Here is a 14946-nt window from a genome sequence, read left to right on the forward strand (position 1 = left end):
TGAAAGCACAATGTGTTCACAGGCAGGAGCTGGTGGCTCAATAGTGTGTTGAAGTGTGTTTGTGTCAGATCCCTGCAGATCCCCACAGCAACGACCTGAGCCCAGCAGAGGCTCAGCAGATTGAAAGCATGTGCATGAGTCCAGCCGAGGAGACTCTGGCCGCCAGTACAGAGCGAGGACAGCTGTACAGCGTCAGCCTGGCCTCCCTGGACATGAACAAGGTGCCGCTCACTGATTCGACGTTTCTCCACTTTTGTTGCTCCAAAGCTAAGGCCATTCCAGCTGTTAGCAGTAAAATATGATTACAAATACACAATACCTGATTGTTGTGGTATTTCTGTAATATTCAGCATAATATTTGTCCAGGTCCAAAACGGTTTGGATGTTGTGTGAAATCTGAACACAAAAACAAACGCAACACGAAGAGATTTTATTAACAGTCATACATAGACAAAAATTCAGGTGTTGGAAGACGCAGAGCAGAAACAGCAGTTTCAGTGAAGTTCAAGAATATAAGTTAAAACAGGAAAGCGAGCTGAACGTGTCTCTGTTGGGTTAATGTAAACATTCAGCCTCTGTCTGTCAGGAGAAGCAGCTCCACTTCGACTTCCTGTCCGAGCCGTTCCACTCCGGCTCCATCACTGGCTTGTCTGTCTGCATCCGCAAGCCTTTCATCGCCACCAGTTCTTTGGATCGATCTGTTCGCATCTGGAACTACGAAACCAAGTAAAAATCTCACTAACTGACAGACACTGGTTTTACTGAATTATTTCATGAAATATCTTGACGGAATTACTCACACCTTGCAGAAGACACAATGTATGGACCGACCAGGTATGAAAAGAAGAAAAAATTTTTTTTTTAAAAAGCTATTTTCTTCCTAATCCATCCATTCCTCTCACAAAAGTTATTAATTATAGCTTAATGATACTTATTAAGAAAAAAACCCATCCTGTTTATTCAATACTTTTGAGACTGATTCTGAGACAATGAAGTTAATAACTGCTCTAACTCATCTAACTTATCTTTTTATGTGTCTGTAAGTGTGAGTACATTTCTGAATTGTTTGTAGCTAAATATATTTCTAACGCACCCACATGTCTGCTAAAACACTAATTATGGATTGAATTGACAACAGTAATGTCAGTTTTTTTGTGGGGCGTGCCCAAACAAGGCAGAATATGTAATGCAGAATGTAATTGTGGACTGCTCTAAACTACAACCTGAAAAAGAAAAATGTGTTAGATCCAAGCCTTTCTGATGACCGCAGATTAAACCTGTAATACTGAACAAACACTTGAAAAAGACCAAGCCTTTTAAAACAGTAAAAGGTTGGATCCAATCAAAACGTTTTGGGAACCACTGATTTAGGTGACCATGAAAAAAAGGTTTCAAACATCCTGTGTGGACTCTTACTGACCAAAGCTTATCAGAGAAGTGACACGCTGGTGATAACTCGCTCATTCTCTCCAACATACAAAACTTTTATCTGTCAAAGTGAAATGAGTCTGCAGTGAATCTACAAAATATCGTGTTCTGGTGGGAATCATCTAAAGCTGGTTGAAGATGGCCAGCCTGCCCCGGTGCACTGCTCACCAAGTTCTTTGTTTGTGTTAATGACCACCAGAGCGTTGGAGCTCTACAAGGAGTTCCAGGAGGAGGCGCATAGTGTGGCTCTGCATCCCAGCGGCCTTTTCATCCTGGTGGGCTTTTCAGACAAACTCCGACTGATGAACCTGGTTATCGATGACATGCGCACCTTCCAGGAGTTCACTGTGCGCGGATGCAGAGAGGTGGGGAATGTGGGGTGGGTGGGTGTGCAGTGGGGAAGGGGATATGCATGAATGAACTCTTAGAGTGTGTTTTATCTCCTTCAGTGTGCTTTTAGCCACGGTGGCCACATGTTCGCAGCCGTCAATGGAAACATCATTCAAATTTACTCTGACACCTCCTTTGAGAACGTCATCAATCTGAAGGGCCACAATGGGAAGGTGAGTCTGGCAGGACAGCGTACCTGGTTCCACAGCCGTTATTGATTTGTGTCTAACTGCAGGTCCGCAGTATTAAATGGAGCCTGGACGACAGCCGGCTGGTGTCCTGTGGGATGGACGGTGCGGTGTATGAGTGGAACGCTCACACGGGCAAACGTGAGTCTGAGAGCATCCTCAAGTCCTGCAGCTACACGGACGTCGCACTCTCCTCGGATCGCAGCACCATCCTCGCCGTGGGAACCGACCTCACGCTGAAGGAAATCCAGGACTGTCAGGTCAGGAATCACTACACACTCAAGATATTCAACTTTTTCCAGAGCATTTTACCAAGACTTTAACCTTGTGTGCTCATAAACTGAGTAAATAACTCGCGCGTCTTTTGAAGGCAGTTTTTAAGTGAAGATCTTTTTGAATTTCTTCTTTTTCAAGCCTTCCAGGCCTAATGTTTGGATGGATGTCTTTTTTAAAGGGATTTTCTTTAATTAAAGATTATACTTTGTAGAAATTTCTTTTCACTTTCCTGACTTTGTCAAAGATGTTTGAAAATGTATTAAGCATTTCTCCATTTATGAAGCAATCAAAGGGGGAAAACACCATAAGAGAATCTGAGTTGATGTTATCAATGTTGCTGTTTCTGTCTTCTAAATGAAGGTATTTTACAGGATGACAAAGTCTTGTACATGTTGGTCGCACAGGTCCTGAAGAAAGTTCCAGCTGATGACGTCGCTCATACCGTTCTGGCAGTGTCACACTCGGGCAGGGTGGTCTTCACTGGCACCTCCAGGGGAACAATCAGGGCCATTAAATACCCGTTACCCCTGCAGAAGGACTGGATCACATACCAGGCGCACTGCGGCCCCGTCACCAAGGCAAGCCTTAAAAGATCCATCCTGTTTGGCATCATGAGATGGAAGTGAACTGATCAAAACCTGTGTCTCTTCAGATGGTGATTACGTACGACGATCAGTTCTTACTGAGCGTGTCTGAAGATGGCTGCCTGCTTGTGTGGAAGATCATCGACAAGGAAGGGAGAGGGCTGAAGAGCAGCAGGCAAATCGTCCACACTGAAGAGATCCTCGTCACCAAATCTGACCTGGAGGAGAAGGTCTGTGTGTCGGAGGGTTCTCACCGCTGCCCCGTGAACCTTTAATTCCTCTTCATAGATTTCTCACCGCTTGTTTCAGAACCAGAACATGCTGGAGCTGAAGATGCGTCTGGAAGAGGTGCAGATGGAGAACGAGTACCAGCTCCGTCTGAAGGACATGAGCTACAGCGAGAAGCTCAAAGAACTCACCGACAAGTTCCACCAGCAAATTGAGTCTCTAAAAGCAAACCAACAGGTTCAATAAAGAGATCTATGTGGAGCTTTGGTGTATCGTACAACTTCACACCTCGTTTTGTCTCCTGCATTTAAAGGCCATGAAGACGGAGATGGAAAAGCAAGAGCGTGACCACCTGGAGAAGATCGCTGATGCTACAATGAAACATTGCAAAGAACTGAAGGATTTAGGTAAGAATCCGTCACTTCAAGCCAGCTGTTTCCTCAGCTCAGAGATAATAACAATGAGGGCGTAGTCTTCCTCTGACTTTAAAATGTTCTCACTCTTCTCATTGGCGTAAATTCTTACTTCCCTTGTTGTTCATGAGAAGATTCTTCAGTACTTGTGATTACTGCTTGTAATTTTAACTAGCACAATTTCAATTAATTCATCATAAAAGTGATGGCCTTCTGTGTAACAAACAAACACAAACAAACAAACAAACAAACAGTTTCTGTGTGAAAAAGACACACAATACCATCTGCTGTAAGATCCTGGGTGGTTTGGTTCTTTGGGATGGAGTGAAATCTTTGACTTGATTAAAAAAAAAAAAAAGAACAGAAAGAGCTCTGAAAAGGTAAACCTGAAGTACACATTTGGGTGTGTACTGTGTTGCTTCAGCCTCACTGAGTGGGGACATGGAGATACACACTGAGGTCCTGCTGCAGCTATTTCAGAAACTTCATAAAGCAAAGAAAAAACAGCACTTTAGGTCCTGATCATAGTTCTGCTGAATTCTCTATGTTTAACCAGTGAGTTGTAAGCCTTTTTTTTTTTTTTTTTTTTTACTAATTAAGTAATAAAGTACAAATTTATCACAAATACTAGTGTAAAAAAAACTACTGAGAATGCAAGTGGTACTCAAATGTAAGTTAGTAAGTCAATTAAAAAGTCAGAAAAACAAATATTCGCCGAAAGTAAAATTACCTGAGCAATCTTCGTCAGTACAGTAATGAAGTGTTTTTTTTTTTTTTTTTACTTCACATCACTATAAAGATGCTAGCTCAGTTGGTAGAGCATGAGACTCACAATCTCAAGGTAGTGGGTTCATCTCCCACGCTGGGTGCCACCTTCCGTGGGCTCACCACCTGCAGGAAGGTTCTTAATCGGTGCAATGTGATCTGGGTGACAGTACTCAGACTGACACCCCCGTGACCCTGAAACTGATAAGCGGAAGAAAATGGATGGATGGATGAAGATTGTGCTTTAAGATCTGCTTTCAGTTTTCTGTGTTTAGATAAGTCAATGCACCATCAATGCACCTTGTTTTAGGACCATCACTCCAACAGCAAGAACATAGATCGCTGCATCAGGTGGAATTAAAAGGGGTGTATATGAAGCCCGTTTCCCCTCTAAACTCTTGGTGTCTGTCAGAGCTCTCCAACAGCCAGAAGCTGATCGTGGAGCACGAGAAGCATCTGGATCTGCAGCAGAAACACGAGCGGATGCAGGAGGAGTACGAGAAGCGGCTGAGTTCTGCAGAGCAGAGCCGAACCCAAGCGGTGGAGGAGCTGATGCGGCTGCACGAGGCCAAGCTGCAGGAGAAGACTCAGCTCCTTGATCAGGTCAGTGAGGAAGAGCCGCTCCAGTGGGCCAGAAAGGAAGCAGCATGAAGCCTCTGCAATGTGTATTTGCTTTGTCCTGCATTTATGCCTCCAGTGTCAGCAAGACGCCCAGAAGCAGATCGCTGAGTTGAAAGAGATCATATGGCGGGTAGAGGAGGACAAAGAGAAAAAGATCCAAGACATCCAAGTCGAGTATGAGAAGAAACTTCACTCCGAAAAAGATAACAACGCAAATCTGAAGGGAAAAGCCGGCATCATGAACCAAAAAGTGACCAAAGCTCCTGGTTTGCAGCAATTCTGTTTTTCATGATGTTTTCTGTAATCTCCTGTCTTTGTCTTCTCTCTAATCGGCATGACGGCTAGTTCCACAGCTTGCAGAGACAGATCGAAGAGCGGTGGATGGACATGGACAAGCTGAAGAAGGAGCGACAGAGGCTGCTGGGCCTGATCCGCTCCCTGGAGAGTGACGTGGACGACTTGAAGAGGCAAATCTCAGGACATGAAAAGACTGGTCAGGACAAGGTGGGTTTTAAAGTGTGGGCCACGCCTCTCCTGGGGGGCACCACAGGGATACTGTGGAGAGAAACAAGAGGCTACATAGAGGCTCATTTTTTGCCATGATCTTACGTCAACCAGTTGTGTAGTGCCACCAGCAGTCTTCTCAAAACACTGTCACGTGTTGAAGTAACATGACAGATCTGTGCACAAGGCGAATCAGATAAAAGTGTTTCCAAGATCGGATCAGCAGAGAATGGGATTTATCCGTGTAACTATGATAAGGCTTGTGCTGTACCTCTTTCATCATGTAGGATGTGGTTTAAAAAACAATTACAGTGTTTTCATGAAGGACCCATCAGAATGAGTTGCAGGAGTTTGTACCTCCCCACTCCCGCAGGACAACATCATCTCTGGCCTGAAGAAGAAGAACCAGGAGCTGGAGAAGCTCAAGTTTGTTCTGGACTTCCAGCTGAGTGAGTTGAAGAAGCAGATGGAGCCTCAGCAAGACGACATCAAAGAAAAGAAGCAGAAGATCCATCAGGTGGATGCATGTGTGCAGCAACACCTGTTCTGGTTGTTTGTCCCGCAGACTCGGCCATACATGTGCATACGCACATGAACGCTCAGCTTGTGATCATTCTGTTGAAAATCCTCAAAGAAATTATTAATTTCTTCACAGATTTGAACAAATCCATCTAGTGATAGTTAGTTGTAGTTCTGAAAAACATATTGTACTTTTCACCGATTCTAAGAAGTTCTACAAAACAAGCTCGCAATGTTGCATTTACATAACATGAAACCTCAACGCTGATCTTCAGAGTTGAGGTAACAGATACTCAGATTTCTGTACACAGTATATCATTTCATTTATATTTTTGTGTCATAATGATGGTGCATTCATGAGTAATTCGAAACTAAGAAAGTCCATTTTTATAGAGAGAAAAAAAACCCAGACCATCTGAACACTGGGAACCTGGGATTTTCCAAGTCTATTGTGAAATCATTTGTAAATATACATAAGGAATATAATTTCTTATTGACACTCTTTAATAAACAAACCATGTTACAGTTTAAGGGAAACATGGGCGAACAGATAGAATAAATTCATGAAGCACTGCAACACTGTACCATGAACTGACTAATTAAGTAGTGAAATAATAATGTTGTTTTTACATAAAATGAATTTGTTTTTTAATGAATCAATGACACATTTAATGACACATTTATATATTTCATTATAATTAATTAATGACACATTTAATTATTTAATGGTGTATTTATTTATTTAATCTGAGCAAATTTACTCCTCCATACACTGTTACCAGTATCTTTACTGACTTTACCTTTTCTAAATTTTGCTTTATTGACTCTCAGGACACATTAGTATCCCAGGCGCTCTGCTGTGTGAAATTCTCTGGATTATTCTCACAGCTGAAATGTGTATAATAATTTTCTCGTGTTTCTCCAGCTGGAGGAGGAGCTGCTGCAGACGGGCAAGAGCAACATGCAGCTGAAGCTCAGCGCCTCCAACCTGACGCTCAAACTCAAGAGCAAAGACAAAGATTTACACACAGAGATGCAGAAAGTCAGCACACACACACACACACACACACACACACACACACACACACACACACACCACACACACACACACACACACACACACACACACACGTTAGGCTTAATTATATTCATTTTACTGTTTTGAGGAGCTGCTAACAAATTCTCACATTGACTGACTGCGGTAACGGTGACAATAAACTGTTCCATTGTATTTAAGAGGTGTTTGCTCTGGACAGGCGAGCAGTCGATTAGTGAGCTAACACAGAGACACACATTATAGACAGTAGAAACATGCAAACTGCACAGAGAAAGTCCAAGTGAAATTAAGGCTCCAATTACATGACAACGTCATCCTGATCCTGGTCACCACGTTGGTGGTAACTAGTAGTTGTGCACATGCTCAGTAGATGGACAATAACAACTATGTTTCCTCCATGGTGTCATGACTCCCAGTCCATATTCTCCTTGGACTGGGTAGTTTTATTTTGATAGTCACCGTAATGACAATCTAACTTGGTCGTCTGTCAACAAGAATGTCCGTGTACAAACATTGTTAATGTTTAGAGCAGATTGTTCTCTGCTGCATGCGTGTGTGGTTTCAGTACAAAAAAAAACAACAGCGCCCACTAGTGGACATACGTGAAAACGAAATCGTTTTCAGTGTTTCTGCGACTGCTGTGTAAACGGACATCATTTTCCAAACATTACCGTGTAAATGTGAAACTTTACTGAAACAAAAATGCAAAAACAATTTGTTTTCAACTGAAACGTTGTGTAAACAAGGCCTAAACCTGGTTTTTCTCACTGTGACGTGAACATGCTTTCCACTACAGAATAATGCAAATGAATAGCCATGCCTTTCGAAGAATTTTTTATATTTTGCTGTAAGACTTTGACAAATTATCACAGAAAAACAATAACAGATCAACAATTGATGTTTTTAAGAGGTTTGTTCCCTCTCAAATTGCAGCTGCAGGAACAAATTATGTGTGGGAGCATTTTTCACCAAAATTGTAAAACGAGCTGGTCAAAGTCTTTTCATTAAAAACGGCTGAGCGTAAGCTTGACATCCATCTTGAGCTCAGCCTGACTTGGTTGTCTGTCCAGGTGAAGGATCTGGAGACGTACCTGCAGCGGCTCCGGTCAGACCTGCACAGCTGTGTGGGTTTCATCCAGGAGCCCAAAAAGCTGAAGGACAGTGTCCAGGCGCTGTACACCCACTATGTCTCACACGCTGATGGGGTGAGCAGATCGACCAGCACTCACACAAGAGAGAGGGAGAGTACATTGAGCAGTGGTGCGAATTGTGTTTTTTCCTCTCAGGTGAAGAATCAAAGTGTAAATGAGGAGTTGAGGAGCATGTTCCGCCAGCAGCAGGACTTTATGGAGAAGACGGTCAGCAATCTGAAGATGAGGCTGGCTAAAGCTGCTCAGGAGCACGAGAAAGTCTACAACAACATCATGGAAGTAAATAACAACACAGTGACACAACAGATCAGTCATGAGGAGATGCTGAGATATCTATGAAACTTAGGCCCCATTAATGTTCAAGTGAAAACTTGTCGTTTTTGTGTTTTCATGTAAGAAAAGTTTCATGTTTACACAGCAAAGTTTTGAGAATGAGGTCCGTTTACAGGCATACATTATTGTTATTGTCCATCTACTGAGCATGTGCAGATCTATTTACTATGTCCTTGTGTATGACCAGTAGCAGCATTTCCACCGTCAACACATGGACGGATTCGGAGCATTTTCAGTGGCTCGCAGCACCTTTGTGTGAACAGACGCCCGAAACGCTACAAAAGTTTTGTGTTTTCACTGGAAGATGTTGTGTAAACAGGGTCTAGTGATGCAGACATGATGTCAAACATAAGTTATTCTGTATGGGTGCTGCATGAACTTTCAGCACAACCCACCTCGTCAATTCTCATGTTTGCACGGGAACTAAAGTAAATGTTGAGTGTTGTTATTTGTAGGTTATGGTGCTGTGATTTGAATGGTTCAGATCAAAGAGATATTTATTGCCTCTGAAATTGCAATGACATGAATGTTTTTGTCCCGATAGTCTTGTAAAGCCACTGAGCTCTTTTGATAGTTTGAATGTCATAGTGCATGAGCCCAGGTTACCCATGATTCAAAGCAGCTCTACCTTTTATATTCGACTCAATCAGGAGCGTTAAATAAAGAAACAGCCAACAAGCCTGCAGCTCAATCTGAACATTCTCCAGTAGAAGCCAATCCATGTCGTGCGTAATGTTTGTAATGTCAATATCATGAACCTCGTTCATACACATATGAAATTTTCGTAGCTCGCGAATGACCTGGGCCGAGTCAAGCTAAAAAGTAGCTCTGATAAGAGTCCACGTGTACAGTAGATGCTCAAATGCGACGTCAGATTAATGCCTCTCATCATGTTTGATATTTTGCCTGTGAGAAATTTCCACTTTGAGAGCATTCATATGAATTCCTATCTGAAAGTGAGAATTTCCTTGATACCCCTGATGGTATCCCAACTGCTGTGTGAAAGACTCAAATAATGTGACAGCAGAGATAACCTGCAGACACATTTCTGTGGTACGTACTCATAACCTGTCCCAGATTTTGGGATTACTGTAACGAAAGTATTACTTCAGAAGGAAATATTATGGAATTTAAAGTCATTTATTTATTGTGCTTTTTTCAGCCACAAGGTATCAGAATTCATAGAAGTTAAGTTTCAGTCTATGAAGGATGCTAAGATAAAGTCATGTCGAGACCAAGGTCGCGCTTTATTAAAATAAACTCTACTTATGGTTTTCAAACTGATCCTGTCATATCAGTGCTGGAAAATGCAGTGGAAGTGAGTAGGACATGTAACACTACACTTTTTGCACTTGGTGGCAGTTGTGAGTTACTGTTATTCAGTCTCAGGAACATTTCTCAAGTTTCTGGCATCTCTTAATGGCAAACTACTGAGAACTAACACTGCAAGAGTAGAAGAGCGAGTCACTGCACCATCTTGTGGAATAAAGTGGTACTACAGGACTGGGCCTCAGCTGCTTCATTCAGCTCCTCATCTCCGGGCTGGTGTCCTGCACATGTTAGCTCTCCCCGCTTCAACACACCTCAAGCTTGTTAAAAAGCTCAATAACAAGCCCCTTATTGCATTCAGGTGTGTTGCAACAGGGAGAGACCTAAAGCATGCAGGACACCGCCCCTCGAGGCCTGGAATAAAGTTCCCCTGGAATGCACATCATGATTTTGAAGCTGTTTTAGACAAAGTGTTCCATCCTGCACCTTGACACATGCATTCTCTGTGGAGCAGCTTTAACCTGTGACCGGTCTGTCCAGGAGAACATGACTCTGATCGGTGAGACCAACCAGCTACGGAAGGAGCTGCATCTGGCCAGGACTCAAGTCAAAGATTACAAGACTCAGGTGGCCGCGTTAAAAAGGTCCACCAGGTTACGCCCCCACTCCGACCACGGCGCAACGGGGGGATCGAAGGGAGACGTCTGCTGACAGGAGACCGGGGACAGCAGCTCAGGCTTCGTCTCAATCTGCTCTACAAATAATTCAGCATTTAAATGTGTGTGTGATTCAGTCCCAAAAGATTGTGACTAATAGCAAAGAGAAGATTGAGCATATCAGATGTAAACTAACATTTTTGCCATTTCATTAAAAAAAAATGATGAACTATTATGCAATTTGATTCCAGCAACACAAGTTGATAAAATATTTGAAAACATATTTGGCCCGACGTTTCTTTATTTCTAATACTTGTGACAAAACAAAGAGGATTGAGGACTGTGGGCCCCCGGGCAGATAGACACATTAAAATCTACAGGCAGATGTTAATAATAACATGCTGAAATACAAGTGCAGTATTAAACAGGAAGTAAAAGCTTCTACAAGAGAATAAAAAGGAAAAAGGAGATCAAAGTGGAGAGGAAGGAAGTAAAGCCAACATGGCATGGTTAGATGTTAGCAGATATCTTGGTGGCGTTGAGCTTCAGGTCTGTGGCGTGAGCATCGATCTGCTGGTGGAACTCGTCCATTGCAGTGGACAGGCTGTTGTAGAGCGCCTGGAGGCAGACAAGAGCAACCGTCAGTGTGAAAAAGAAAGTGAGGTGCTGCTGGAGGAGGCCGCTGCTGGTACCTGAGCTTTCTCCGTCTCCTTGCTGCAGACGTCTCTCAAGCTCTTGATCTTAGCCTTGAGCTGCTGCGTCTCGCTGGAGATCTCCTGGATTCTGTCGGCCATCTCCTCGCGCTTCTGGTGGATCTGGTTGCACTGGCTGGAAGAATCTCAGGTTAGTGTGTGTGTGTGTGTGTGTGTGTGTGTGTGTGTGTGTGTGTGTGTGTGTGTGTGTGTGTGTGTGTGTGTGTGTGTGTGTGTGTGTGTGTGTGTGTGTGTGTGTGTGTGTGTGTGTGTGTGTGGTGGATGATGTGCGCCGTGATGGAGGCGAGGCCTGTACCCGAGCACTTCCTTCACGTGCTGCTCCTTCATGTCCCTCTTCTTCTGCCGGCGGATGTTCTGCTTGCACTCTTTGTCCAGCTTCATGTCCAGAGCTCGCTTCAGCTGGCCTTCCTCCACACACAGGTTCTTCAGCTCCTTTTGCTTCTTCTCGTACTGAGCGATCAGCTCCTGGTGCTACATAGTGCACACACGATTTCAAAAAATTTAAAAATAAGGGGGGGGGAATTTATCTAAATCTCCTGAAAGTAGTTTAACAAATAAATAGTTTTTGTGAAACAATAACTTTTTAAGTAGCTCAACTAAACCCTATTTCAGACTTAAAAATGTGTGAATTTACTGTTGAAATGTCCAAATATTGAGAATAAAGTAACGCAAGAATTAAAAAGTTGAATTCACACCGAGTCGTGTGTGTGTGTGTGTGTGTGTGTGTGTGTGTGTGTGTGTGTGTGTGTGTGTGTGTGTGTGTGTGTGTACCTCCTCCTGCCGCTGCTTGCAGTTGCTCATGCTGCCGTCGAGGTCCTGCAGTAGGCCCAACACGTGTTGGATTTCTGCTTCGGTGTGGCTCACGCCCTGCACCATGTTCTGCACCTCGACCACGCGCTCGTCTGCTTCCTCCTGAAAGCAAAACGCCATAAAACTGTCAGGCGACGATGTTCCTCGCCAACGAGCGGCCCGACCGCCTCCCCCGCCTCACTCACAATGGAGTTTTTGATGTTCTTCACGTTTTCCCGCATCTTCTCCATCTGGCTCTTGAGCTCCTCCGGAGACTCTACGATCTGAGACTTCAGCTTGATGATGTCTTCCTTCAGGTTGCTGACGTCCACCTTCATCTGGGCCTGTTGACAAACACACAGACACGTGCACACACAAACAAGTTCACCAAAAGGCCTTGGCCACAGTGTCTTTGTGTTCCAATAGACCGACCAGTTTCTGTGTCTTCTCTGCGATTTTGCTCTTCCACTCTGCAATGCTGTCGTTCTTGGCGTTCTGGAAGGAAACCAGTATGACTGACGGCACTCGGATCTTCAGCTTGTGTTCTCACAGTGTTTGGAGGCCACCTACCACTTCCTGGTATTCATGCATGGTGGTGGTCTGCAGTTCGGCGAGGGTGGCCGCCAGCTCGTTGGCCTCGGCCTGCTGCTCTGGTGGGATGGTTCTGGAAAAGGACCACAACATTAGAACCATCGCTCAGATCTCAACTCATTGTTTAGTAATAACACAGTGAAACCAGCTTCAACCAGTGGCAGATTCCTGACTCACGTCAGCATCTCGATCTTCTTCTCTGCCTCTCGGATGCTTTTGGTGTATGTCTGCAGTCTGTCCATGTCGGCCCTCTGAGAACAGAGTACATTTACAGATCAGAGCCCGCCCCTCACAAAGTGCCTCCCGACCCCCTGAACACATTCAGTCAAAAATTAATGGAAAACAAATCTCATTTTGTAAAGAGAGTTTAAATCTTAACATACTTGAATCATTTAGTACCTAAACTAAAGGAAACCCTGTGAGTCATTATTTAAAGAACCGGCCCATCAGAGAGTCCAATCCGGCCAGCAAGGTGAAATTGTCCAGCAGTGAGGAATCGACATTAATTGTAATACGTCTATTTGACCACTAAGGGCGCACTTCAGTCTGTATCACGTGTCAGTTCAGCTGGTCAGGATTACTGCACTGATGGAGAAATGTGTTGACGTTAAAGATCATTTCTAGAAGTTATTCTGATCCTAAAATGAACAAGCTGACTTTGTTTGGGAGTTTCAGCTGCACAAGGTCAAATGTTTCAAGCCTGTAGATGTAAATAGTGAAATAAAAATCCACCACAATTTGTTAGTTGTAAAGTTGAACTGAGGCTGAATGTTGTTGAAATTCCAGTTCTTTTATTCAGATTTCAGGTTTGCAATGTGTTGTAAAAAGATTAATAAGATGTGAAGTTCTTAATGATACTATGTTGCACTAAAACACTGACAGAGATTTACAATTCTAGTCATTTTTATATTATGAGGTAATTATTTACTGGTCCGGCCCACTCCAGATGAGATTGGACTGCATGTGGCTCCTGGACTATTGTGTGAAGTGTGATGCTGGTAACTTGTAAAGACATGAAATTCTAGAAATCTTTCTGTTTGTTGTAAATAAATCTGTAGTCAGAATGTTTTCGACAGCTGCTGCTTCATGTCAGCCGTGTTCTTCTGATCATAACCTACAAATCTGGCCTGCTTCTCCTGGATCATCTCCATCCGCTGGTTCCTGAAGTGAAGGAAGTTCATGATGGCGCTGAGGATGGTCAAGGTCCTCTGCTTCTCTGGAGGTCAGAGCAACAAGGAGCAACATGTCATTACTACTGAGACCTGGGAAATCAAGAACACACAACTCTGGAGAAAATAGGATGTTCATATAAATCTAGAGCAATGACTGAAATACTTAAAAAAGGCAAAGTGATTTTTTTTTTATTGTTACTGCTCTAATTGAAACTATAAAATAGTAATATACTTACTTGGCTTCAGGAGGTCATTCAGTGAGAAATCGTAGACCATACACACCGGCAGGAACTGCTGCCTGAAAGGAATTCATTAGAAATAATCACACAAAACACCATTTTGCTGTTTGTTAACTCTTTGAATTGTCAGAGGTTTGTAATGAACTGGAGCTTCATTCAATATACAAATCCAAAAATGTCTTGAGTTTGATCCACAGCGTCTCTACTCAGGTTTACCCAGCGAGACGCTTTTCCTAATGCAGTCCACAGAATTGCATGTGCAGCATTCTTGTTTTTCACTGGCTGACTGAGTCACTGGGATGTTTGTGGTCCCGCTGGCTGGCTGGACGCTTCTGAAGGCTCCCCGCGGCTCTAAGTGTGTGCATTCATGGACAGTTTGCCTAAAAGTGGACTGGTAAACACCTGAACATTGACATTAAAACGCTCCATCATCAGGAATGTTGACCTCAGTGGACGTCTCTTGAAAATAACGAAAACAAATGTTTAAAATAATTTTCAAATGGAACAAAGATCTACGGCTGAATCTAACATGTTATTTATCGTCTAACCCAGATTGGCTCTGTTTCAAGTCACTAACCTCCATCACTGTCTGAGTTGCATTGTCAAGGTTTTTGACAAAAAAGAATAAAATAGTAAATTAGTTTGCGTATTTTACGAATGAACACTTTATGTATGTCTGTATGAAGTTAAACCTGTACTTGGCAGATTTAAAACCATCCATAGATATTTTCTTAGCTTTTCTGCAAACTCACATGCGTATGCAAACGCTCATGATGGTAGTCGCTCCCTCATAGTAGGCCGGGTACTGAATATTCTCCAGCAGTGGAACCTGATGGAAAATACAACCGTGAAAACACACACGGGACAGAAAACTGTTTCACGCAGCCAAACACACCAACAGCAACAATGGTGAGCTTAACAGTTTGGAGAAGGAGAAGAAGAAGAAGAAGAGGAGGAAAGTATGACGTTAAAACGAGGTTCGTAATGTGTGGGAAGATGAGGCGCTCCTTACAGAACCTGAACCAGTCAATTCAGATATGAAGTGACAACTGAGGAACAA

General features: G+C 43.2%; 2 protein-coding genes across 4 annotated transcripts in view; one reads left to right on the top strand and one right to left on the bottom strand.

Moving 5' to 3' along the window:
- cfap57 (cilia and flagella associated protein 57) overlaps nt 1-10657 on the top strand; it is a gene marked incomplete at its 5' end in the record, with an annotated part of 24698 nt that extends 14041 nt beyond the window's left edge. Inside the window, 17 exons of the mRNA XM_080462601.1 lie at nt 69-221; nt 587-726; nt 1628-1793; nt 1878-1991; nt 2054-2266; nt 2687-2860; nt 2935-3096; nt 3176-3331; nt 3408-3501; nt 4685-4875; nt 4970-5143; nt 5239-5397; nt 5771-5914; nt 6842-6958; nt 8044-8178; nt 8260-8403; nt 10267-10657. Of these exons, the coding sequence (XP_080318727.1) occupies nt 69-221; nt 587-726; nt 1628-1793; nt 1878-1991; nt 2054-2266; nt 2687-2860; nt 2935-3096; nt 3176-3331; nt 3408-3501; nt 4685-4875; nt 4970-5143; nt 5239-5397; nt 5771-5914; nt 6842-6958; nt 8044-8178; nt 8260-8403; nt 10267-10437 (2607 nt within the window). The 3' untranslated portion in view covers nt 10438-10657. The remainder of the gene's footprint in view (nt 1-68; nt 222-586; nt 727-1627; nt 1794-1877; nt 1992-2053; nt 2267-2686; nt 2861-2934; nt 3097-3175; nt 3332-3407; nt 3502-4684; nt 4876-4969; nt 5144-5238; nt 5398-5770; nt 5915-6841; nt 6959-8043; nt 8179-8259; nt 8404-10266) is intronic.
- The window catches only part of nuf2 (UF2 component of NDC80 kinetochore complex), a 7287-nt gene continuing 1923 nt past the window's right edge, over nt 9583-14946 (bottom strand). The window contains exons 2-12 of one of the 3 annotated variants that reach the window (XM_080462603.1): nt 14639-14758; nt 13884-13945; nt 13594-13691; nt 12653-12726; nt 12455-12548; nt 12317-12379; nt 12091-12228; nt 11867-12007; nt 11391-11566; nt 11075-11210; nt 9583-11000 (exon numbers count right to left, since the gene is read on the bottom strand). In XM_080462603.1, coding sequence (XP_080318729.1) covers nt 10893-11000; nt 11075-11210; nt 11391-11566; nt 11867-12007; nt 12091-12228; nt 12317-12379; nt 12455-12548; nt 12653-12726; nt 13594-13691; nt 13884-13945; nt 14639-14658 — 1110 coding nt within the window. In that variant the 5' untranslated portion in view covers nt 14659-14758 and the 3' untranslated portion in view covers nt 9583-10892. The remainder of the gene's footprint in view (nt 11001-11074; nt 11211-11390; nt 11567-11866; nt 12008-12090; nt 12229-12316; nt 12380-12454; nt 12549-12652; nt 12727-13593; nt 13692-13883; nt 13946-14638; nt 14759-14946) is intronic. The other 2 variants (XM_080462602.1, XM_080462604.1) reach the window with 2 other exon arrangements.

This window comes from Lipophrys pholis (genome assembly GCF_963383615.2).
Source record: "Lipophrys pholis genome assembly, chromosome: 4".
NCBI lineage: Eukaryota > Metazoa > Chordata > Actinopteri > Blenniiformes > Blenniidae > Lipophrys > Lipophrys pholis.